The sequence below is a fragment of the Spermophilus citellus genome (assembly GCF_964194105.1).
Source record: "Spermophilus citellus genome assembly, chromosome: 13".
NCBI lineage: Eukaryota > Metazoa > Chordata > Mammalia > Rodentia > Sciuridae > Spermophilus > Spermophilus citellus.
The window spans coordinates 63,426,408-63,454,057 of NC_138193.1; the positions used below are offsets into that span (position 1 = coordinate 63,426,408).

At 33.1% G+C, this 27,650-nt stretch overlaps 1 protein-coding gene across 2 annotated transcripts in view; it reads left to right on the forward strand.

The window, feature by feature from the left end:
- Nucleotides 1-27,650, forward strand: part of WDPCP (WD repeat containing planar cell polarity effector) — a 371,882-nt gene that overhangs the window by 130,916 nt on the left and 213,316 nt on the right. For both annotated transcript variants that reach the window (XM_081264390.1, XM_081264391.1), the window contains exons 8-10: nt 10,464-10,578; nt 13,115-13,248; nt 16,586-16,777. In XM_081264390.1, coding sequence (XP_081120516.1) covers nt 10,464-10,578; nt 13,115-13,248; nt 16,586-16,777 — 441 coding nt within the window. The remainder of the gene's footprint in view (nt 1-10,463; nt 10,579-13,114; nt 13,249-16,585; nt 16,778-27,650) is intronic.

A 27,650-nucleotide genomic window follows, 5' to 3' on the forward strand; every position in this document is an offset into this window, starting at 1 on the left:
CAGTTTAAAACATTTCTCTAAAGAAACTCCTAACTTCTTGGCTCTACCCTTGGCATTCATATTTAACAATGCTCTGGAAGCTTCAAGGTATTTTGCCTCAAAAGAAGTCAGTTGAAGACAAAGGGCTTTAGCTGGGGTTGAGGCTCAGTGGAAGAGCACTTGCCTAGCATGTGTGAGACACTGGACTCAATTCTCAATATCACATATAAATGAATAAAATAAAGGTTTACCAACAGCTCAAAAAATATTTAAAAAAACACTACAGGTTTCCCTTACATATTCTATTTAATTGTAAATACATGTGAAGCTAAATGAGTTCAAAATGTGAATAATTTTCCCCTGTTGATTTCCATATGTGTTTTACAAAGTAGAAATAATATGAGAAATTTATCTAAGTTTTAAATAGAAAGCAATTGAGAGTAAAGTAATGGGAAGACTTCATTCATTATACTTGAATATTTGTACTTATGTTTTATATAAAAACCTAAGTGACTTATTTTAAATGTAGAACATTGTATTAGATACACAGGTTGAAGTGTGCCAGATAGAAATGTGTGTACAAACTAAGCATTTAAAGTTGAGCATGATATTTGAGAATACTGTGTTATAAATGTGCCAGTGCTAACTGATAGAAAGCTTCAAGCCTTTTTGCCAAATAATAATTTATGCCTCTTAGTTTTTAAAAAAATTTTTTTTAGTTGTAGGTGGACACAATCCCTAAATTTATTTTTATGTGATGCTGACGTTACTTCAGTTATCTGTGCCAGTGTTTATTTAGCTATGAAATGATGGTAAAAATATCCAACTCATAGGTTTATTATATGAATTAATTTTATACATGTAAAATATATAGAACGATGTCTGGCACAGATACCTGCATTCTGAAGAAATAAATTTAATCTGTATGTCAACTCAAACTCTCCAATCAACTCTGACATTTTTTTAATTAAAAAATTATTATAAAAACACATAATATAAAATTTATCATCTTAACCATTTTTAAGTGTCCGATTCAATTAAGTATGTTCACATTTTTGTAAAACAGATGTTCAGAACTTTTTTATCTTGTAAAACTCAAACTGTACCCATTAAACAACAGCTCCCCTGAGCTCCTAGTAACCATCATTATATTTTTCTGTTTTACAATTCCACCAACAGTACAAAATGATTCCAATTTCTCTATATCCTCAACAACATTGATTTAGTTATTTTATCACTCTAAATCACTACCATCCTGATGGGTGTAAAGTATTATCTTCTAATTTTGATTTGCCTTTCTATAATGGTTAGTAATATTTTTGCATGTACTTATTAGGAGTTTGTATGTAATTTTTTCGGAACTGTCTCTGCAAGTCTTTTGCCAATTTCTTTTTTTTTCCTCGTCCATTCTACTCCTTCTTTCTTTTTTCTTCAGTACTGAGGATTGAACCCAAGGCCTCTTGCATGATAGGCAAGTACTCTGCCCTGAGCTATACTCCCAGCCCTTCCATTTATCCATTGGGTTATTTGATTTTTTGTTGTTGTGGTGGTGATGGTTGTAGTGGTTGTTGAATTATAGACATTCTTTATATATTTTGAAGATTAGCCCCTTTTCAGCAATATGATATGCAAAATTTTCCCCATTGTATAGTTTACCTTTTCATTCAGTTGAGTGTGCCTTTTGATACACAGAAGTTTTTATGTTTGATATAGCCTCATTTGTCCATTTTTGATGTTGTTGCCTGTGCTTTTGGTGTCCTATCCCAGAAATCATTGCCAATTCTGACATCATGAAGCTTTTACTCTACATTTTTTTTTTGGAAGTTTTATAGTTTTGGGTTTTAACATTTTATATTTTTACTCCATTTTGAGTTAATGTTTGTATATTGTGTGAGGTTCAGCTTTGTTCTTTCATATATGGGTATTCAGTTTTCTAGTACCATATATACCATTTGTCTTTCCCCTTTGAATGGTCTTGGTACCTTTGTTGAAAATCATTTGACCATGTATTTGAAGGTTTATCTCTGGAACAGAATATATTCCATTGATTTATGGGTTTTTCTTAGCCAGTACCACACCATTTTTGATTACTATAGCTTTGTAATATGTTTTGAAATCAGGAAATATTAAGTCCCTCAGTTTTGTTCTTTTTCAGTCATTTTTGTTATTCAGGGTTGCTTGACATTCCTAGTCAGCTTTTGAATAGGTTCCACTCTTTTCCATTTAAATAAATAAGCACAGTTCTTATTCAATCCCATATCCCCTCCCCTCCAGGTACTACCTTTTCCTTCTGAATCATATTTCTCAAAAAATTGTCTGTATTTGGAGTCCATTTCTTCTTGTTTACTCAGCATTCAATCAACTTTCTTCTTCTTCTGTATTCGACACATATTCTATCAATTTGTTTCTGCGTTGTTCACCATCAGATTTCCATCTCCCAAGAGAGCATTTATCAAATATTTGAGAGGAGACATTGTAAAACTCACCGCAGATATTTTGTGAAATTTTTCACTTTAATCAACATTTTAAAAAATTTTTAATTGAAAAAATAACTGTTAATCTTTATGGTAACAGTGTTATATTGATGTATTTATACATTGGAGAGTGATTAAACAAATCAAACTAGCAAATCTGTTACCTCATATTTATCATTTTTTGTGGTGAAAACATTTAAAAACTACTTGGAGCAATTTTGGGAATTGTAGCATTTGTCTGTGTCTGACTAAATGTTCTCCAAGTCCATTCATGTTGTCCCAAATGACAGGATTTCTTTCCTTTTTAAGTCTGAATAATATTTCATCATGTATATATATCACATTTTCTTTATGTGATCATTTTTAGTTTTGGATATTTTTTGTTTTGTTTTCTAGTTTAACAAAAAGCAATAGTAACAGTTTAACAATATTCAACTCTTAAGAAGTTTCTGTTGTGCTTAAACCTACTATAATCCTCTATGGGATAAATTAGGAAGATTAAGGGTGAGTGTGTGTATACATATGTGTGTGTGTGTGTGTGTGTGTGTGTGTGTATGTAAGTAAGTAAACTCAGGAAGTGCTATTGTCAGTCTTGAAGATGGACCAATTATGTGAAAAGTTTCTAAGGTTTCTGGAGGGTTGTAAAAGATTATTATTTCATGCTTTAGGAAACACTCTTATGCTTATGCTACTTTAATATGGATTATAGAGAAGGAGACTTGCAAGGTATAAAGGTCAGTTGTTGAGTATGTTCCAACAAAAGAGACTAGACAAGGAAGTATATTTAAAATGGTAGACCTGAGGTAAATGGAAGAGACCCAGTAGAATTTACTGGTGAATTTGGATCTTTGTAGGTAAAGGTGAGCAATTAAAAATGGAAATCTCAAAACAAACACCTTTAATGTGTTAAAATTTAAAATAATAGATAATCCCCAGTAATTGTAACATGGAACACAGCACAAATATATATAGTAAAAAGCAAATGTCCCCCCCACCCCAAACTCATTTCCCTCTCCAGTGGTAATTTTGGTTAGTAGCTTGACTTATATATATCCTTCAAACATTCATCTGTGTATGTGTGCATATAAATGCATATTTTAAAAATAAATGGAATCATACATATTATTCTATAACTAGCTTCATACAACAATAGATAGTACATCTGCCAGTTATCTACAGATAATTCCTCCCCCCCCCCCCCAGTACTGGAGAATAGACTCAGGATCTCATGTATGCTAAACAGGTGCTCTACCATTGAGTTGCTGCTATAGCCCCTACCTCCATATTTTTAATAAGTGCACACTAATTCATAGTTTAGATATAGCATACTTTACAATTGTTGTCGATATCATTAGTAAATAAGAAAATTGGACATGGATGAATAATCCAGGCAATATATACTATCTGACTCTTCAGAAACACATTTGTACCCTCTTTTTAAAGCCATAAAATAAGAAATATATTTGTGACCAGATATTTTAAGAGCTTATTTTAAAAGTTTTATAGAAAATTACCAAGTAACACCCAAACATTAAAAAGAAATCCCTAATATCAACTTTTTAAAAAATCTATAAGCCAAGAAGTTAAATTTCATGCCTTCTAGCTCCTGATCTTGTGATGTGCCTAATACCAGCAGTTTTGAGCTTATTCTTTCTGACATTTTTTGTGTTTATACAATCTCATTATGCATATATGAACATATATCACACTTGTTTTTTCTAGTAAAATGAGATTATGCTGCTTGTGTAGATCTATAACTTAAAAATTGTGTAGATCTATAACTTAAAAATTAGTTGCTTTACAATGTATCTTGGATTTGAGCAGAAAATTTCTGATTTATTAAACTTATCTATCTCTTATGTTATCTCTATTTATTTTCTTGTACTAACAACAACATTCACAATAGCCAAACTCAGAAGCAACTGATTTATTAACTGGAATGGTAATTTATCAATTTACAATGTGAGATATTTATCTGATATCATAGACATTGCTCATTTGCTTGGGGCATTCCCACCTGATGGATGAATTACTCAAGAGTCTAAATTATAGATAAGAAAGCTGATTGGTGAGCAGAGAATTAGAACAAAAGCAAGGAGATGTTCTAACAGGATATTTCTAGCATGCTCAGGTAGCTCTGTGTCTTACCCTGGAGCTCTTTCTATCTTGACAACTGGCATTAGTCATCAGAGTCATAGCCCTGAACATGGCTAGAGACACAAAGCAGGTTTGCTTCAGGGTCCTTATCTGGGTTGTGCACTGCCCACCTCTCCATTTGACACATCTGGCCAGGTCTTCATTTATGACAAAAGGCAGCTTAATAACATTACCTTTCCTTTATGTGAGAAAAGTATGATTAGAATTTGAGGAGCTCTCAAATCTGCTTAATGGAAACATGGAAAACATGTTGGCCTCCACAGTAACGCATTTACAAGCACTCTTCAGGTGAGGTTCTGAAGAGGTGGCTAACATGGAGAGCTGTGATTATCACAACATCCCAAACATTGACAACTGTCCCTGGTGACCAAAATCATTTCTTGTTGAGAACCATTGGCTTAGAGTGAAGAAAAGATCCAGAGAAAGGGAAACCAGATGGCGTGTTGCATGGAAGTCAACATAGTTAAGGACGTCAGTTCCTCACTGACAGGGAGAGTATAGAAATGGTATTAGCAGACCTAGTCTTTGCTTTCCTACTAATTATGCGACCTTTGATTAGTTGCTTTACTCTTCTGATTGGGAATTAATATAAGAACCAATCTTACTTTTTTAGCTTTTATATTTATTGTATACTAGATTTATACTGGCATTTTTACATTCATTATAGTGTAAGTCTTTTGTAAATTATGTTATGAAATATAATGTTTTATATCATCTGGTATGTCTTCCTGTTCATTTCTTGCCACTTATTTTACCCTTTTAGATATAAAAACTACTAATAGATGTAAAGCTTACCTTTTGATCTTTTTGTGATTTTTGACCATGATTACAAATATTTTTCTTGGAATGATCACTTTTCCTTATGTAAACACACAGAATTAAAATGTAGCATTATTTCTTTTATGATGAGAATAATTAATAAAATGAAATTTGTTAAATTGAAATAAACTTATCAGGCAGCTACATTTCTAGATATGAATGTGTTCCATATATTGAATAACGTTACACAGCTCTTTGAGAAACTATACAACTAACACTTCTCTTTCCAGAAAAATACCTATTTATTTCTTAAAGTCAGTTCTGAATAGTGAGTCCATTTGATTTTTTTCATCCTTGTCTTAGCTACATTTACTTTTGTATCACTACTTTAATGGATTAGTCAGGCATGGTTTTCCTCTATACTCAATAAATGTTTGCTGAATGAAGGAATAAATTACAGAGAACATATTCTCTCTTTTCTAGCAAGTTATCTGCTAAAATAGTCAGTGACCCTAGTCTTCATTATAGATTTTCCTGTGTAAAATTGTTAATATCTGTGGTTTTCTGAGTTTCTCTGGAATTCATCCAATGGATTGAATTTTAAGGGAGTATGAGGTACCATTATCATGCAAATTCCCTGGGCCTCTAGGAAAGTGGCTCTATCATACTTTATTTTTTCAAGCCCTAGAATTTACTCGGAGCATCTTGATTACTTGTTGACTCTCTAGATTGTAATGTTTAGTACTGCTATCTCCCACATGGATCTTAATGATCTCATGGGATCAGTCTTGGCTGTCCACCCATCGTGGATTGAGCATATCACCCATTGTTGATTTTTAGTACTGACCATGAATGCCTTTCCTTATCATTTCTACCCATGTGTGATAATAATCACATGAATTGTGGGGCAGGGGGGGGACTTTCTTAAATAGTGAAAATATTGATTCAGTGGTCACTGTTGATCACTATTGTAAAAGAGCTTATTCACAATTACTTGTACCAGTTTGTCAATACTTGATACCAGGTGTGGTGTATTTCTTTTCTTTGTGGGTTCTAAGCTACCTCTTCTAAGAAGCAGTCCTCTATCCTAACCAAAGCCATGTCTCTAAAATGAGATCTTCTGTATTCTACATATCTTCTACTAATTTGTTTCTGCCTTGTGTACCATCAGTTTTCCATCTGTATATTTGGTACACAGAAGGTACTCACATAGTTTTTGAACTATTGAGTGGATGAAATAGAGATTTTTATTTATATTTTGATTTGATTAATGATGTAATCTTAATTTTCTGTTTCTTCTCAAAGTACCAGTTTACTTCCAATTAAGTACTCGCTCTAAGCACTGTAGACTCTAACTTCGGCAAGAGAAACCAATTTGAAGAGCCATCCAAAGAACCTTAGAATCATTTCTGAGTTTCTTAAAGAGAAAACACACCTCTCTGGTATAAGCTCATTGAAGAAAATGAGAAGGAGGAAATGATGCAGTCATTTCCTGGAAGGATGTCAGAGAAAACAAGTCTCTGTTCCTAATTTGCCTTAGTTGTCTCCTGCATAACAAACATTATTCAAATTGAGACAATGTTGGGAAATCCCACTGGCCTTTTCATCCTTTCATCCTCAGGGCTCTTCTCAAGTTCATATCTGCTTTAGAGGTGCCTCCCTTTCCACTTAGCCTGCTCTTTTTCATTTTTCTGAGCTTCCAGAATCCTAAAACCCCTTGCCATTGGAATAGGACACTATCTTGGTGTCCTTTATCCTTCTTGCCCTAACAAATCTCACACAGGCCTTTTCCTTTTTGGAGGCTTTAAAGACTAACCACTTTGGGAAAACAGGCAGAGGTGAGACTAGCACCTTCCTGTCTGGGCTGGAATATTCTTTTCGAGTTTCAGACTATTTTTTTCCTATCTCTACTTATCTCCTTTACTACCTCCAGGAGTGTCTTTGGCACCAGAATTTGGAAATCTCATGCTTCCCCACAGGGTGTTTTATAAAATGCATTAATTGGCTTATTAATTTATGTATTTCTTCATATTTCCAAAATCTGGTATCAGGGATGCCTTTAGCCACAGAACATTTTGAGAGATCTGAAATGGTGGACATACCTTTATCATAACAAGTGCCCAAATTCAGTTTCAGTAAGAAGAATAACCTGATCTTTTAAAATGTCTAAAGTTGGGATACCCCAGAGTTCATATGTTGGACCCCGCCCCACATTTCCTAAGAGCTTGCCCATTTTCATGACTTTAAATACTACCTTTCTATTGTTAATAACTCCCAAATATACATATCTAGTCCCCACTCACAGTAATTTCTGATTTTCTATTGGATATGTCCAATTATTTCCATAGACACTTTAAATTTATGTCCAAATACAAACTCTTGATTTCCCATAATCTGAATTTTTTTTTCTCCTCTAACGTTCCTTATCTCACTAACCTGGTTGCAGAGACCAAAAACTTTGAGTCTTTCTCTTACAGGCCTCATCCAACCCTTCAGCAAGTTCTAGTGGATACTCTTTAAAATATATCTCAAATATGTCCACATATCATTTCTCCCAGCATTACTGTTCTGGTTCAAGTCATCGTCTTCTTCTACTGCAGTAGCCTTTTAATGGTCTTTTTTCTTCCACTCTTGTCCTGCCCCTCTTTAAAACATAAATTAGTTTGTAATTCTCTGCTGTATATACCCCACTAGCTTCTCATCAACAAGGTTCAATCTGTGACTCTTGACTATGTCTCTACCTTTTTCCTCTGTGAATATTCCTCTCCCTCATTTCCCTCCAGGGGTACTGGCCTAGTTTTCTTCAGTCACTCAGATACATTCAAACCTGAGTTTTTGCATTTGATGTTTGTCTTGAACTCCCTTTCTGCAATCATTTGTATGGTTTGTTCCTTCTCTTATTTGGATCTGTACTCAAATGTCATTTCCTCATGGAGGCTGTTATTTCTTTAATTAATCATCCTGTTTAAAATAGTATCCTCCTAAAAATTCTGAACTTGCTGTGTTTTTCCTCCATGATTCTTATCACTATCTAATACTATATTATCTATGTCCACACTCAAATGAGGATAGAGAATGTAATGGCATTGTCAGTTTTGTTCATTACTCTATCCTTAGCACTCAGAACAGTGCCTGGCTCATAACAGTGTGCTAAATTTATATATATATATAATCTGTATGTGAATGAATGAATATATGGATAAGTGACTGAATTTAGACTTTGAGAAAGATTCTGAAGGAATGTTCAAGACCCACAGTGCCCAAGTAGTGCCCAAGTGCTCTTATCTCCATGTGCAGATGGATTATCTAATGAAGAGTTAGTTATGATTCTTTCTCCAAATATATATTGAGCACCTACTGTATGCCTGGCATTATACTAGGCATTAATGATACAAAGATAAACATAGCCTAACCAATGTGCATAAGGAAGTAGGAGTCAATGAATAATTAGGAAAAGAAGTGCTTAGGAGTATAAGATATAAATTTTTAGTAGATAAAAATTAACAGAAAAGGACAGGTGTAGCTCAGTCATGGAGCAGTTGTCTAGCATGCATGAGGCCCTGGATTCAATCCCCAGCACTGAAAAAAAAGAAGGGGAGAAGAATCTGTTGAGAGAGGAAGCTAGATATGGAAGATGATCCTAAAATTGCCTGAGAAGGGAAAATTTGGGAAGTGAAGACCACATGCTGTTTTGCTGTGAGGAATTCCCATAGGGATTCTGTCAGCATTTGCCATCAAGACATCATGCAGGGATACATGTAATTCAGTGGAGATTAATTAATTTGTGAAGTATTTTGAAACTCCTGGAACAAATGTGCCTTCTCTTACTAGTCTCTGAAACTCATAATAATGATTAAGTCTTCTTATCCTGCCTGCCTTAGCTCTTATAGAAGCATTAACATGAAATGAGATAGTGCATCTGTTGATAAGGACAAGGATTCTAACACTGTATATAAAGGGACCCCCTTCAGTTTCTTTTCTGATTCAGACACTTGAAATCTGTTGGGCAGTGGTAGAATAGTAGGCTTTCTTTCTAGGACCCTGGTCCCTGGTACTGCTTGTCTTTCACACGGGTCTAAATATATCTTAACATGGAATCATCCTCTCTAGCTAGGACACGAAGCCTAGGTGGGTGGGGAATTCCCCTGTTTTATTTAAATCATAGTTTTCTTTTCGTTTGGCTAGCATATTCATGATTAGTTTACTGACAATTGGGTTTTTTTTTCTTCTTATACCATATGCTATTCCATGATTCATCAGCTTTGAGTCTGTTGCCTTGAAGGTGAAACAATTTCTTCCAATGTTGATATTTCAAAATCTCATGGATAACAAGCAGACGCATATGCATAGTCCTTTCAGAAGTTTTAAACATTTGGAGATGAATGAATTATGCTGCCGCAAATGGAAAGAAGCAGTATAAACTTATAATTTTGATATCCAGTCATCTTTTGTTGGGTGATTGCTTGAACACTGATTTTGATAAAATCTGGAAGCTTTATTATATTATTCTCTCCTTGTGAAATTGTTTATGGTAGGTGTTATTATTTTTAAAATTTAGAATTTTACTTAATTGCCTTGATTTACATGCATTATGTTAGACTGACAAGATTTTTATTTTTGGAAATAAATAGGATTTAAATTCCAAATAAATCAATATTAGCTGTTTATATTGTAATGGTGGCTTCTTTTATATATGTAATGTATAACAATGACTGTTTAAACCTCAAGAAATATTCTTCTGGTATCTGATACAGAAAACCTTTCAAATATTTTAGTAGAATATACTGTGTTTTATGAAAGCAAAACAAAGCATTTATTTCTGCCTGAACATTACATATTTAGAAGATTAAGCTTCTAATAAACATGCACTAACTTAGATTTCTGCATATAGCTTTAATCAATGTACTTAGTGTTTTGCATCATTTAGCCACCTGTCTCTTTCTTACTAAGAATGTCTGTGATTATTTTTCAGTGAACAAAACTTCATGATTTCATGGTGTAAATAACTGTATAAGTTTTACATTTGGAGAAAGATTTTTAAGATTCTAATTCTCAGCATGTCTTCCTTCCTCTCTCTCCCTTACCTGATTTTAGCTCCTCTTTGGTTCAGGTGTGCTGGTGTCCCTAAGTCTTTCTGGGCCGCAGCTGGAGAAAGTGGTGATTGACAGAAGCCTGGTGGGGAAGCTCATCTCAGACACCATCAGTGATGGTAATTACCCCCATGTGCAAATCAATTGCCTACATTAACAGTGGGGCAGGAGAAATAGTGTGTCAACAGGTAGACTAATTATTACCACTGGGGACTTGCAAACACAACAAGTAATTGCTTGTAATAGCATACTTACAACTCCTGGGACCAATACAAGTTTGAACTAATATTAAATATCAATGTTTTTTTTTCTTGTCAAGTGTTAGACTCATATTCTGAGTATTTTTCAGTCTTCCTTTAAAAAAAACAACCTTATTTTTAAAATAGGTTTTTTTCTATTCTTTCAAAATTATTCCTCTGTTACTGACATTTCAAATATTTTCATATCGAAATTAATTTTGAATAAATAACACAAATATGTCTACACAGCCACCAGTTGAAAAAAGATCATTAGTGCTTTGGCTCTTACAGAAAGATTCTTTGTTATTAAAACCCATGAATACTATATTTTGGGAGATGTGAGGCTATATTTTCTAAGTATTAAAAATCAGTGCTATTCTGGGAGTGTAGCTCAGTGATCAAGTATTTGTCTAGCATGCATGAGGCCTTGGTTTTAATCCCCAGCACCACAAATAAAAAAGAAAGAAAGATCAGTACCAAAAATACTGGATAAGTCTGGTTCTATTAAATGGCACCACAAGTGTATGTATCATTGGTACAAAGCACAAAAAAAGATTTTAAGCTACTTATTGAATAGGAAGGTTAACTGACATTTATTAAGTCATAAAAGCTCAGTGATAGGGTGCCAACCCACCTATATCATTTAATCCAAGAAAATAACCATATAAGATATAGTTATTTCCATTTTTATTAGATAAGGACCCTGAAGTTGAGCTACTCAGGAATATGCCCAGATTTATAGAGCTAGAGAATAACTGAGCTAAGATTTTAACACAAGTTCTGACTACAGTGCTCATTTTTTTTCCCATAGCACTATGCTAACTCCTGAATTTTTTATGATGATGTTCTTTCATTCAAAGTAAATGGTCTAAAAACAGTTTGTATCATCATGAAAGGTTAAAATGGTTAGTATCTTAAATTGAATAATCAAAGGAAAATGTAGTCTAGAGGAGGAGAGGGCAGAGGTGAGAATAAAAAAACCTTCTGTCCACTGTGTGCTCTCTGAACAAATCATACACAATCGTGTCACCTTAAAAAATAAATACTCTGGCTAGCAGGGTGGCACATTCCCGTAATCCAGGCAGCTCCAGAGGCCAAGGCAGGAGGATTTTGAGTTCAAAGCCAGCTTCAGCAAAAGCAAGGCGCTAAGCAACTCAATGAGACCCTGTGTCTAAATAAGATACAAAATAGGACTGGGGATGTGGCTCAGTAGTCGAGTGCCCCTGAGTTCAAGCCCCAGTACCAGGAAAAAAAAAAAAAAAGCACTCTGCAGGATTGCTGTAATTAGCAACATTACTGATAACAAGCTGAGGTAGGATTGTAAGCATGCCATTTCCCCTTCCTTGTAGGAATATGATGCTGAGGAAGCTTCCCTGGGAAGAGATTCCATTTTCATATTCTACTAAAAGAACATTGCAAATGAAATTGTAGCTGTGATGATTTTGTCATATTGATGCTCCTCTGTAAGAATTAAAAGGAGACTTCCAATACTATTCATGTCTCTGAGTTATCTTTTTTCACTTGTTTCTTTTATTTGTACCCAAAATAATACACTCTCATGGGACCATGATAACAATGTGATTTCTTGGCAGTTCTCCAGATTCTCCTGTAATTGCGTAGATACACTGTTGGTCACTGCTTGAATGGCCAGGGGTGTAAAAATACAAAAAAAAAATATATATAAAACATTCAATAATTTTTTATGCTAGGAATAACACGAAACATTCCTCAGGTTCCTATTATATATTTTAATCATAATTTCATATACCATTAATGGTTGTTTATATAACCCTGCTATTAATTATCTGTCTACTTGTATGCTTTAGAAATGAAGCTGTAGATGTGTTTTTGCTAATCTTCATTATTAAATACTAACTTATGTAATGTTCATGCTGGATATTTTCATGCAAGCTGTTAACCCTCAAAAGAAGGATCACTAATGAAAATTTAAAAAAGAGATTGGTAGAGAACACTGATTGGTAGTATCCCCTAATCAGTCCACTTATTTTTAGATGGTTTGTGGTATATGAACATAGAATTAGAGTCTAAGCACAAATGAAAATAAATGTTGTTTTTCCATCGTCACATTCAGGTGTGAAATAGTCTTTCTTTTATGCTTTTCTAGTCTTGGTTCCACATATGTGTCATTTAGAGTGATCTCCAAACATCAGTGTATATTGAAATAGTCATAAGAAAAAGGGGAAGACACCAAATCCATATGAATAGATTGACAGTTATCATTCATTTTTAATATGTTCAATATCCTTGTAAAACATCATGCTATTTAGGAGACATTAGTGATTTCAAGTATATTTATCTTCTGAAAATAGATTTTGTTATAGTATTTCAGTGAAAAACATCTGTTATATTCATTATAATTTTATTCTAACTGGTATTATCAAACCTTTTTTTTAAGCTCTTCTCACAGACAGCTTCATCATCTTATCATTTTTGGTGCAGAACAAACTATGTTTTATTCAGTTTTCCAAGAAGATGGATTCTCCTGATATAAACAAAAGATTGGAAAAACTCTCAGCCTTAGATTACAAGGTAGAGATTTCAATGTGTATAGTCATATTATTAGTTCTTAAGGCATACTAGAGTATTACATGAATTGATGTTATGTTTATTTTCCTTGAACCTTTCAAGATTTCAGAAAAACCAGAATTATTGTAGGATTAAGCTTTATTCATATAAACAGTGGACATCCTAACTTTTCTTTTTCACTCTATGAAGAGAAGAGGTCTAACACTGGCATATTTGGAGCAGTTTTTATAGTACTTATGGAAGTCAAAGGCAAGTTACACTTTTGAAAATGGTTTTCTTGCCAGCAGCAATATACACACCAATCTCATTTTTCCCTAAGAACTCATATAGCTGCTGTGGTTTCCACTTCACAAGAAACAAAACATAAAACAATAATACCAGCCTCACCACCAACAAAACACATTAAAAAAAAAAGACTAATCAAGGACTTTATATTTATTAAGGCAAGATTTTTATTTTAAGTGATGTGTTTAAATTTTTCAAATTACATTTTAACCGCTGGGAAGACATACTCTCTGCTAGGATGGGTATCTAATACATTTTCCAGGCTGTTTCAGTTCAAGGCCTCTTTTCAGCAATGACTTATGTTTGCAAGATTGATCCAGCCTCTGTGTCATGGATTTGAGACAGTTCACTGTTCATTGGGAACACAACTGATATACAGCTTCCTTAAGAAAGATGCACACTTATGTCATACCTAGAGTATTTATAGCAAAGACAAAGATTTTTAGAAGCTAGCTCTGTGTCTGAAATTTGTGTATTTTTAGAAAAGTTGTATTTTACTGAGCTTTTTGCCATTTGGGATTATTATTTATTATGATTGACTTGGTAGTACTATGGGGATTGTTTAGTAAAAGCATCTATTATTTAATAAAATTTTGGGGCATGGACTAAAGTACATGAAGCAAGGTTTTCATTATGGTTTAACTACAGTCTGGTTTTGTTTGTCAGCTTTGTGGTGCTTCTATAAAACTTTATGTAATATTGATTTTCTTCAATTGAAAATCAGTGATACATATTAGATTTGGTTAGTCAAAAATATAATTTCCTTTAGCATTCTTAAAATGATGTTATTTTCTAAACAGCTACCTGTAGATTTATTTGAAATATTTTTTACTTACTGATATTGGCCTTTAAAATATGCCAGTATGCATTAACTGAAAACATTTAAAGTAAGTGTTGTTAATGATGTTATACAAAATTTTGTATGATTGTTTCTTCATCTTAGGTTTGATGAGTAGCTTGGTTATGTCTTCTCAACTGATAGATAAATAGCTCCCTGATAATGAGAACAGAGAAAAACTATCAGGTTATAGTTTTCCTTATGAAAAGATGTGGAAAATAGACCTAGTCTTTGGGTTATTATACCTTAAACAGGCAATTAATTTTTTTTACTCTTTATGCCTTTGGATTTGGAAAATTAGGAACATGGACTCTCCACATTATTTGTATACATTAGAGAAGTAATCTCTTTCCCTTTGGAAAACTCATGAATTTCACTTCATATTTTAATATTTAAAATATAAATATATGAATAATTATATCCATTCAAAGGATATTTTAAGAAATTTGTTTATTATGACAGGATGCTAATAACTCCTGATCATGACAGAATATTAATACCATTAATATTCATAGGAAATGTGAAATTTCAGATAATTGATTTGCTTATGTAAGAACTGAAAATGTCAGTCACTCATTTTAACTCTATTCTCTTGTCTAGAAATTTTTAAATAACATGCTTACATGGCAAGTTGGACATCAAAATAGAATGTGTGTGTATTTGTAAGTACTTAGCAATTCCAAAGTGGTATTTCTCTTAAGTATGAAGTTAAAATAATATACTGAGAACTTAAATATAGAAATTTGCACTTAAAAGCACAAGGTACACCTGTGTTTTGTCCTTGCCCAGTTGGATTTTAAAACAAGGAAGTGATAATAGAGAGTATTATAATTCTGCTTTTCTGTACAACTGTGCCATAATTTAATTATTTCAGATTGAAATAATTTTGGCAAAGGAAATTTCAGGGTAAATATTCCTGAAACTGTTGACCTTTAACAAGTTTTCCTGTCTATATTTTAAAAATCCAATTCAATTTAACAGTGAAGGGACAGTGTAGGGAGTTAAATGTTTACCATGAGAGAACAACACTGGTAATTACTTTGATTTCAGTTCCTTTTGATGTGCATTCAGAGGATGAAGAGGTCAATAATATTATGGCCATGCAAATAGAAAAGGGTTCCTTTTGACCATATTGAAAAAAAATAGCAGAGGATTATTAAAGCATTAACCTTGATTTTAATGGCCTTGGTTGAGTGGTGAGATCACAATTTGGATGAGCCTGATTATTTACTAAATACAATACATAAATGCAACGGGTTCTTAACACCCATTGCACTCTGGCATTATCGCATTACTGCCATCCTTTGTTGCCTTGCAGACAGGAATATGAAAGCAATCTGTCATGTAGTGAGACTGGCTCCAGAAGCATTTCTCTGATAAGAAGACCCCCTGCCCTTTGCTAGTGTCTGGTCCAGTAGGCTTAGCCATGCGCTTAATCCCCAGAAAGTGGTTCGATTATTGCTGACCAGCAATGGCAAGATAGTTTTTTTTTCTTCCAAGCTATCAACCTTCCATTAATTCCTTAAGCAGAAATACGGTGCAATCTATATTTCCTTGGCATGTGTCACCCAGATGGTGCCGTGCTTATGTTTTCAAATAACCATGTTCCAAAATAACATAGTTTGAATAATAAATTCTACAAATCCTTCCTAAGAAAGAGGAGCATAATTCTCAGAAGCTGCATAAACTTTTACGCATGATACTGTGGCTTATCCCTTTTATGCAGAATATATGTGTATATGTCTCGTATATTCTTTAAAGAGATATTTGCCTCAAGTTGTTTTTCCTTTTATTGTTGTCAGTCATTGTTAACATGTTATGTCTTAAACAGTAGTTCGACACTCTTGGTCAGCAGTACTGAACTTGTCATTTAATACAGCTGGTCTTAAATCCTATGTGTAGGTCGATGCTGTTAAGCAACCATGACTGTACATTTTGGTATTGATTGGAATTGCTACATTCAATTCCTCCCTAACTCACATTTCTTCTTTTCCTTTCCTCTGCTAAAAATGGGGAGAATTTGAACATATGTCTTTTTTATATATGTGTCAAAAGAATTTGGTAAATTCTGACACTTTCTTAAGCACATGTTTAACATGCATATTTACTTGCATGTATTTACATTTACAGATGCTTTAATTTTAGTAATACTTCAAGGATTTTGCATCTTTTAAAAAGAAATGTTTCTTGTATTCTTTTTTTTTTTTTAACCATTAGATTTCCTATTATGAATTACCTGGTCCAGCAAACAGGACAGCAGAGCGTCGTCTAGCTATCAATTGTATTCAGGATATGGTTGTTTGCTGGTGGCCACTGGTCAGTGATGATGCTTGGCCTTGGGCCCCAATTTCTTCAGAGAAGGACAGAGCCAATCTTCTGCTCCTGGGTTATACTCAAGGAAAACTGGAGGTAAATTTAAAATAAATATATATCTCTTAATGAAGTGCAAGTAAAATAGTGTTATTAGTTTTGCCGTTCTGAGAAAATATGAATATTGTCTTAAATCTATTGTTTATTTTCAAATACTCAAAAAAGGAAATTATATATGAAATGAAATCTTAAAAAAGTATGAGAGCTAGAGGATAAATAGACAATTCCAAGGCTGACTGGAATACTGTAATGATTAAAAACACAGGCTTCTAGGTTCAAATCCTAGCTCTTCTACTACTTAGCTGTATGTGCTTGAGCAAGTTACTAACCTCTATGTGCTGTAGTTTCATTATTTGAAAAATAAGTAAATATAGATGAATAAGTTAATAATGCATTTAGAGTAGTACTTACATATAGTAAACTCTGAATCACTATTCACTATTGTCATTATCATTAGTACTATCCTACAATTGGTTCATTATTTCATAACTATGAAAGTTATGTTACCAGTTACTCTCTTCAGACTTCAATCAGTCAATTAACAAACATTAGTCAAATGCCTATTTTGTATAAGGAAGGCCCTGTGATGCCAAATGACCAGTGGGATGAGAAGATGTAAGAAAAGCTATAAAGCAGCAGCCTTCTCATTGTAGTATCCTGTCTCTAACAGGAGCACCAAAAATGTTAATCTACCAGGAGAGGACAAAATCCCCACTCTATTCCTGGCAATGGTTTATTCATTCACTCTTGTAAGCAAACGTGTGTATTTTCAGTTTGTACCTATACTTTGAATACAGAATTCTCTTTATCTTTTTTTATAACTTGTAAAAAAGAGCTCTCCCTCCCTTTTTGTTCAAGTTTTATCTGGTGAAATGGTGTGTTCTTTTATTTTCCTCTAAATCTGTTATCTTTTAGACTTCTGAAGAGTATTTCTCAGAATTAGTATTCTGAGATAAAATGAACAAGTCTATTTTCTTTATCTACCTCTCTGATTTTATAAACTGGGAGACTGGCTTTTAAGACCAAAGAGTCCTAATATTTTATGCACAGTATTTATGCATGTCATCCTTAGGAATCTTCTCAATATGCTATAGAGAATTTGATTACTTTTTCTAGAATTTTTCCAATTTGGTTGTAATGACTAAAATCACTGAGAGTGCTTCAGGTGTGGATTTTATGGGACAGAGCAAGTGCTGGTTCCCTGCACATCCTATCTGTGTCCACCATTTTATTGATTTGGGTTCAGAAGCTCCTTGAGTAAAAGTCTTCATGTACATGATTTGAAGTAATTAAGCTAATTATAATTCCATTAAATGTTCTGTATATAATAAAAGTGAAAACAATTAAATCAGCCTTTAGTTATACACTTTACATATTACCTTCATTTGAAATGAGTGCACAGAATGAAATTAGGGTTGTCTAAAAGCATGTTCATATGGCCTGTGTCCCTCATTACCTGATGTCATCTACATCATAGACATCAGAGTTGAACAGATCTGGGTTTGTCTGTTGATTACACCATTCGCTAACTATAACCTTAATCAAGTTTATGCCTCTAAACTTCTTCCTGCCTTTTGCTAATTCTGTGTTCTGTGGCTTTAGGTAGATCACCTACCCTGGCTGACTCTAGTTTTCTTATTTTTAAAGTGATAGATTTAAACCAGATAGGTCACCTTCAGGTCCCTGACAGTTCAAAAATGTGCTTATCTGGATTCTGAAGCACAGATCTTGTTTAGCCATTGCCTGTTCAAATGACTTCAGTAGATGCTGAAACTAAATTCAGCCTCAACACTGAAAAGCCTGTGATGATTGGCCTTGACCTACTTTCCCAGTGTTCTTTCTTATATAAATGTGTGCTCTAGCCAGATGAATTACTTACTGTTTCATTATTTCCCATTACCTGCATGCGCACATTAATAGTTTTTCCTACCTGAAAAAGCTATGTCATTCAGCAACTATTGAGTATGACCGTAAGTAGATACTGTATTTCATACCAGGAGATATGATTAAGAAACTATCCTGCTTGCAGTGATCTTAGTGTCCACTAGTGAGAGAAAAAGTGTGAATGTGCTGTGGATAGAGTATGTGTAAACTGAAATTCGAACCACAAGGAGTTATTTATTCTGTTCAGATGATAGGGAGGGGGAGTTAAAAAGACTTGAGTACCAAAAAGAATTATCTGATACTGAGTTTTCAGTAAAACTTACCTGTTAAATTACCTGGGTATGATGTCTTTTAAGGAGGATACAGTTTTTCCTTACTGATCCATATTTAGAGTTGTTTGTTTCTATTTTTTCCTGAGTTGTTTTCCATAATTTATATTTCTATAAAATTAAACTTTTTATATAAGTATTCAGATATATTTGCGTAAGGTTGTATATGATATTTTTGCATGATTTTTTTTAACTGCTAGGGATTAAACCCAGGGACTCACACATGCTAGGCAAATGCTTTACCACTAAGCTACATTCCAGCCCACACATGATTTTTTTAATTCACAATCATTGTATAATGTCCCCCTTTTGACTCCAAATCTATTAAGTATATAATTATTTTCTTTCTGTAGCAAGGGCATTTATTTTAGAATATGACCCTTTCAGCTATTCTATCAAAATTAGCCTGCTAGGAGAATTTGTAAAGATATCTTTTTCAAAAATGTATTTGAACTTCAGTATGCCAAAAATGAATATTTTTGGAAAAAAAATATTTTCTGGGAAAATAATTGTTTTACTTTGTGTGTGTATGAAGATATAATCTTTAACTATGAAGTAGAACATTTTTTTTCCTTGAAACTATTATGAATTAAAACCACCAGTCTATTATAGTAGTTTTCACTAGTAGTAGGGGACTTCTTGAACTAATCACCAGAATAAAGGTACAGTGTGCTTTTATACCCTAAAATTCAAACTTTTTTTTTTTTTTTAAAGAGCAGTGTAGAGAAGAAATTTAATTTTTGGATCTGTTAAAGTATGAGTTTTTAAAAAAGCATTTCTCATGTGGTTTTAATCAGTAAAGATAATAAGTTTTTATTTGGCAGGTTCCTAGCCTTGACAATATATTACAATCACCTCAGAGAGGATCCACCCAGACTAGTTCCCTCAGGATCTCTGGATAGGAGGAGCCTTCATAATCTTTTCCGGGTTTCCTTGGTGATTCTCCTGGGTATTCAAGTTGAGGCCCACTGCTTTATAGCAAACTTAAAAAAAAAAATTAGAGTTATCTTTTTTGCATAACATACCATGGAAAGGATAAAGCCCACATACTGAACCAAATAAGAGTTTTAACAGTAGATTCTAAGTAGAAAATTGGCTTACCAAGCAGCTAAAAAAAAGAAAAAGAAAACAAAGGAGACAGAAATAAGCTTTCTGTGACTGAATTATCTGTCTTTCAGAGGAGAAACAGTTTTTAATTTATTTTATGGATATTAAAAAACTGCTGGTCTAATTTCACACCACAGAGCTCTAAATAACAGCCCATATCTTAATTAAAAGCATAGAACAGAGGTAGTTATTTAGTCTAAGAAAAAAAATTCTTTTGAAAAATATACAGTATAAAGTGTGGGAAAAAATTGTTTTTTGGTATTGGGAATTGAATCCAAGAGTGCTCTACCACTCAGCTCTTTTTTAAAATTTTATTTTGAAATAGAGTCTCACTAAGGTTGCCCAGGCTGGTCTTGAACTGTGATCCTCCTGCCTCTGCCTCCCAAGCTGGAATTACAGGCATTCACCACCAATTCTGGCTAGAAAAAGAAATTTTTATCAGCAAATTCATTTAAAATATATTTTAATGGAGTATATGTACATTATTATATATAATATGATAGTCATTTTCCCATACGCTTTTTTTTTAAGGTACTGGGGATTGAACCCAGGGGCACTGTATCACTGTGTGATATCCCCAGGCTTTTTTTTTTTTTTTTTTTTTTTTACTTTATTTTGAGATAGGGTCTCTGTAGTTTGTCTAGGCTGGCCTTGAATTTGTGATCCTCCTTCCTCAGCCTCTTGAGTAACTGGGATTACAGGCAAATACTACTGCACCCTGTTCCATATACTCTTTATACTTCTTTTAAAAAAGTTATCACCATTTTCCTAGAACTATCTTTTTCATTCACTTTGACAATAATGTGATGACAACTTATTCTGCCCTTTTATATTTGAGCAGGTATTAACTTTTTAGATGTGTGGATGATAATACTTTCTGAGTATGGTGTAATTTCATAATATCTTACTCAGAAAAGATAAACTGTATTTGTTGACCAAATTAATCCAAAACACATCAGCAGACCTTTTAAACTTTAAAACTGTTGTCAGGATTATGGAAATATAACCTCACAAAAATACATTTTCCGGGGCTGGGGATGTGGCTCAAGCGGTAGCGTGCTTGCCTCGCATGCATGCGGCCCGGTTTCGATCCTCAGCACCACATACAAACAAAGATGCTGTGTCCACCGAACAAAACTAAAAAATAAATATTAAAACTCTCTCTTTCTCTCTTTCTCTCTCTCTCTCTCTCTCTCTCTCCCTCTCTCTCTCTCTCCCTCTCTCTCTCTCTCCCTCTCTCTCCCTCTCCCTCTCTCTCCCTCTCTCCTCTCTCTCCTCTCTCTCTCTCTCTCTCAAAAAATATTTAAAAAAATACTTTTTCCACATAAAAATTAAACACTGTTATTTCTGTGATTTTTAGAAACAATGACAAATGGAAAAGTAATAATGTGACCAACTGTTAAGATAATAAAATTAGACAAAGGAGGCAAAAAAAGCCAAAATATTTAGGAAACATCTCTTCCAAAGAAATGTCGTGTACTGTGTCAGCTTTTAGCCAAATGACAAAGGTATTCTGTTTTACGATTTTTTTTCTAAAAGCTGTTTATTGTAAAATAAAACACACATAAAGAAAAACACAAAATAAGTTTATAGCTTAACAAGATATTATTAGGGGAACCTTTGAGTTGAGAAATAGAATTGTGTGGTACTCTGATGTAATTCCATGTGTCACAATCTTGACACCTTCTCCTTCCCTAGAAGTTACTACCACCATGGTTATTAATCATTTCCTTGTATACCCATATAGTTTTTAGTTTTATCACCCAAGTGAATCCCCAGAAACTAAGTATAATATTATCCACTTAAAACATTTCAGTGTATATCTTAAGTTTCTCTTAATTTACAAATTCCCATCCATTTTTTTTTCTTAAAATCTGTTGATGCACAATATATTCACGTATGGAAATGTCACAGTCAGACCCATTAATTTGTACAATTAATATGCATTAATTAGTATAATAAAAATGATCTGTTGACAAAAACTACAGTGTTCCACAGCCTGGGTATTGTTCTTTGCATATGTATGGCATGCAATGAACATGTTTCTCAGTCCTTTGAAAATTCTTCGAGGTAGTAGTCAGTTTAGGCAAAACTAAATGTGATGGTGTATTCTTTCATCACAGTCACATAATTTCAGGTTCTTTCTCTCTTAGTTATTTCACTTTTCTGATATTAGCAACTACTGATGTTCAGTGCCTAAAATCCATTAATTTATTAATGTTGCAAATGGTAATAATTCTAATTATTTCTTTCCCTCCCTCCCTCCCTCCTTCTTTCCTTCCTTCCTTCCTTCCTTCCTTCCTTCCTTCCTTCCTTCCTTCCTTCCTTCCTTCCTATTGAACCCAAGAGCACGCTTAACTGAGCTTCACCTGCATCCCTTTTTATTTTTTATTTTGAGACAGTATCTTGCTAAGTTGCCAACATAGGCATTGAACTTGCAATCCCTGAACTGGGATTACAGGTGTGTGTGTTCTCATAGCCAGCTAATTTATTATTTATTTTCATTTATTACTTTTGAAACTTTTATGAAAAGACCCTTCCATTCAACTCCTATTTGTTATCCCAGTTGTTGTATTCATGCATGATAAGCAGAATAAATGTTGGATTCTTTTACCAGTTGTCAAAATAACAAGTTGATTCCCTGATTAAGGTTTTAATTTTTAAATATCACTATTCGTTCACATATTTAAGCATAATTTGATTTGATATATTTCATATTGGTATCCTCTGGAAGCTCATATTGCCCCATGTTTGGCCAGTAGGCTTCTCTTTTTCTCATGACCTCACAATCTTAGCTTCCCAGCTACCTGGTATTTCAGTATGTTTCCTGCTCATTTTTACATTTCCTATTTCAATCTGGAATCAGTCATTTGTCTAAGATCCTCTGGTTTCTTTGGAAAATGGTATTTAAGTCCACATCAGGATATATGCATATTGATTTGTTTTTGGTTTGGTCATTGTTTCTGGGTTTCTTTGTAGATAAAATTAAGAGATTTTATACCTTTATACATTCCTAATGATTGCATATTGATACTTCTAACTCAAGTTCAGCACTGCATGTTTTCTAGTTTAACTTCTTCTGTATTACATCTGTATCTCCTCTTTTCCATAACAAAAGTATTAGTTTATATGACAAAGGAAATTAGAGTATACCATAATTACTTATTCAGTTTGCCCACATACACAGTACCCAGTCTCAGAATAATCATACTAACGCTAACACTACTACTATAAATTGAGAGAGTTTAAAAAGTTTTTGTCTATATTTTGCTCATTTCTCCACTCCCATTTTATTTTATTTTTTTAATTAGAGCTTTATGGTTTTACATAGTAATTAGGTCATATCATACATGCATAGAAATTGATTTCAGTTTATGATCCCCCCACTTTTTCCTGCCATTCTCCCCACTACTTCTTCTACTACTCTACTAGACTTCCTTTTGCTTGTCTCTTAATTTGTGTTTGATTAGTTCCTTATGCAATCTTATTCTTCCCTCAAGAGGAATATATATATATATATATATATTATATATAAAATATATATAATATATATATAAAATCACAGGCATCTGGGTTACTTCCATAATTTAGCTATTGTGAACTGTGGTGCTATAAACACTGATGTGGTTGTGTCACTGTAGTGTGCTGATTTTAGTTCTTTGGGGGAAATACCCAGAAATAGAATAGCTGGATGATATGGTGGTTCCATTTCTAGCTTTTTGAGGGATCTCCAAGCTTCTTTCTAGAGTGATTGTAGTAGTCTGAAGTCCCACCAACAATATACAAGTGTTTTTGTTTTTTTTTTAAGAGGTTACTCTTAAACTAACTGCAATTTGTAATCATGGACTATCTTCTTAGAGAACGATTATTGTACCATTATTAATAGAAGAATGGGAAAATGTGATCGCAGCCTGTAGATTTCATAATAATAATATTAATTTTATTATTTTGATTATCATAACATGACTGGAAAATAATTACTCATTTTTAAGAAATATACATGAAGGTTTTTAGAGGTAAGGAAGTATCAAGTTTACAATTTACTCTCAAACAGTTCCATGGGAAATGTGTGAAAGGGATAAGGGAAAAGGGAAAGGGAAAGGGAAAGAAGGAAGGGAAGAGGGGGAGGGAGAGAAAGAAGGAGGGATGGAGGGAGAGAGGAGGGAGGGAGGAACAGAAGAAAAGAATGATAACCAGTGCAATAAATTAGTAACAGAAAACTAAGGTTAAGGATATGTGGAATGTCTTTGTTTTTGAAACTTTTCTATAAATCTAAAATAATTTCAAAATAAAATCCTAAAAAAAAGAAAGTTAGCTTATTTGCAACTTGGGGAGTGATTTAAAGGAATCATAGAAATTGAGCAAAACATGTCTATAATTAATATATTTATCTAATTTATATATACAAATCAAGTTCATAATCATCTGATCTACTGCTACCTTACTGCCATAAGATGTGAGATAGTTATTTTATTTATTTATTTATTTATTTATTTATTTATTTATTTATTTATTTATTTATTTTTGTTCCTTTCTCCCCACAACCTCACCAGCATTTATTGTTTCTCTACTAAATTGCCTTTGCTTCTTTGTTAAATATCAGTTGATATTTAACAAATTTGTATGAGTTTCTGTATTTCCTGAAGTAATTTTTGATATATTTTATTGATTTCATAACAAGAAATAGTCTTGTGTACTGGAGGATTTTATTAATACACACAATATAAGTTTATAACTTTCAAAAAGTATAAATTAGAGAATATTTATACTTCCTAGTAGATAATTTCATCTTTCTAAACTTGTTTTTTTTGCTTGTAAGACATTTATATATTTATCCTATATATAAATGTCAAAAATAATTGAAAGCTATTAAAATAACTGTATCAATTTGAAAAGATAAGTTACTATTTTGTTTTTAGTGCATATATTTGAATAAATGAAGATATGGAATAATAGGGAACTCTCATGATTGCTTATTGGACAGAAAATTAGTAAATTGTGATAATAGAGCAACGTAGCAGAAGCTAATATGATTGAAGGTGAGTTTTCTACAATAGGGAAAAATGATCCATATACAGAAGGAGGCATATATAATAGTATTCATAGAAGCATTGTTTATAATAATAAAAAAATAGAAACAATTTGAATGTCTACAAATAAAAACATTTGTGTCATTCAGAGAATGGAATGTTATATAGAACTTTAAATGATTGATCTACAAAGCTATGTGATTATGTGAAATCTCAAAAGAATCAGTTGAGCAAAAAGAAATTACAGTGTGATACAGTATAGTAACATTTATATAAAATTTTTAAAAGTTCAAAATTTTGTGTGTTCTGAAGTGTTGTTTTGGGTTCATGAATAATAATATGCATAGAGATAAATACCAAATTCATAATAGTGGTGCCTCTGGGAAGGGAGAAAAGGGAATGGGATCTGGCAGGTTTCATCTGCATATATGATATTTTATTATAAAAATTAAAGCAAAAAGATAGTATTTTCCTCAAGTTGTTTTTCACAGATTTTTCTCTTTACATTAATGTGATTGGAATGTTTCATAAAAAGAAGTAAAACTAAAGTGCACGTTTTAATCTTCTGTTTGTAAAAATTTCTAAATGGAAGGGGGCAAATATAGATTTCAGAATAAATTCTAATGATAAGCTAAAAACTTGTTTGGTGCATAATCTTTCAAATAACTGGATACCCACTTGTGAAAGTTTCAGTGCTAAAAAAGGCTGCACTTTAAATAAATGTTTTTGCTGATTTACATATTGGTGACTTTAGAGTCATAATAGAAGCCCTCTCTAGCTGAAACATGAAGTTCAACAGTCTTGAGCCAGTCACTCCATGTGATTGCTTTTCTGCTTTTTGTTCTTTCTGAATTTAAAAATATCTTTCAGAAATGGAATCTATCACACTGATATGCTTTTCCTTCTCTATATTGTTCTTCTTTGATGACCTTTGGGTTTATTCTATGTACTTCTTTCAAATTTAGCTTTTTTTAAGAAATAAAAATGAGTCATCTTCATGATGCATTTTTCAACTGTTTTAATCTAAAAGCTGACTGATTTAAACTTGGCTAAAACAATTCACTTTAGGATCAATACTACCAATTTGCCCTTGAATCTGGGAAATTTCAAGACCTTTTATAAATTGTCTATCTTTTCTGCAGTTTATCAGCTCAATTTTTTTGATTTTTAAATTCTTTTTTCTTCAGTTTTATTAAAAAAGAAAGAAGAGAAAGATAAGAAAAAAGAAGAGAAAAAACACTGGGCCATGAATGTTATTCCATCCATTTCTGGGATAGCAAACTTCCCTTATTGGCTACTTCTTACATTGTGTAGCCTGTGGTTTAGCTAACATAGTGCTTGTGTTTTTCTTCTTTGTATTTGTTGCCTTTGAGTTAAAGAAGAGCTCATTTTCTTCATATTTTAGATTTTTAACAGACTTTTCACATTGTAAGGTTTTTTTCATCCCTCAATTATCTATACAGTTCTCCCCTTCTTATTGTTTGCCTACTCACTATGCCTTTACCAGAACTCTTACTCTGCTCATTATCCCAGGTAATTCCCACTTCAGTTTTGTCACACACACACACCCCACCCTACTACTGGGGATTGAACCCAGTAGTAGGTTCACCCTTGCATGTGCTAAGCAAGCACTCTATCATTGAGTTACATCCCCAACTGAGACAGGGTCTCACTAAATCGCCCAGGCTTACCTCAAATTTGGAATCCTCCTGCCTTATACTACTGCATAGCTAGCGTGTGCCACCGTGCCCAGCAAGAGAAGGGAATTCTTGATCATGAAGTTTGCATAGGATAACAGTGAGCATGCCTTCTAGAAGATTTGGGTAGAGTGTCACCAAATTCAGTTATCTCTTTTTAGATTCTTCTTTCTTCTTTGTTCTTTTTTCAGGGCATTGTCACTTAAGCATTTCTCTCTTCACTACACACCATATTTTTTTTCACTTCTTTATCTTACCATTGTATCTTGGCATTGATCATCTCCTAACTAGTTCTTTTTTTAATATTTATTTTTTAGTTGGACACAATATCTTTATTTATTTATTTTTATGTGGTGCTGAGGATTGAACCCAGGGCCTCGAATGTGCTAGGTAATGCTCTACCACTGAGCCACAACCCTAGCCCCCTCCTCACTAGTTGTTAAATATGAGTTCACTTTGTGAGAAAAACTAACTTCATCAATATAAAACGAGGGATGTCTTAGTACATTCAATTCTTGATATTTTGCAATAGTTACAAAATTATAGTTGTTTTTCCCCACTTTTTATTTGCTAGGCTCTGCTAACATAATGTCTTATAACTAGAAAATGTATTAACATTTTTATTTCATCTGGTTCTTCATTCAATAGGGCATACTTTAATAGCTTTAAATGGCTGTTGAGAATGTAGAAGTTTGCACTTTATTCTCATTATCTTGGTCTATCACATTAGCATGTTCCTAGAACTGATTGGCCAAATTTTCTTTTACATTGTATTGCCATATTTTATCTGAGGTTATTTTTATTGTTCATTATCCATTATTCCCTACTTTTAAAGTAAAAATGTATTACTTCAGAATTCTAATTA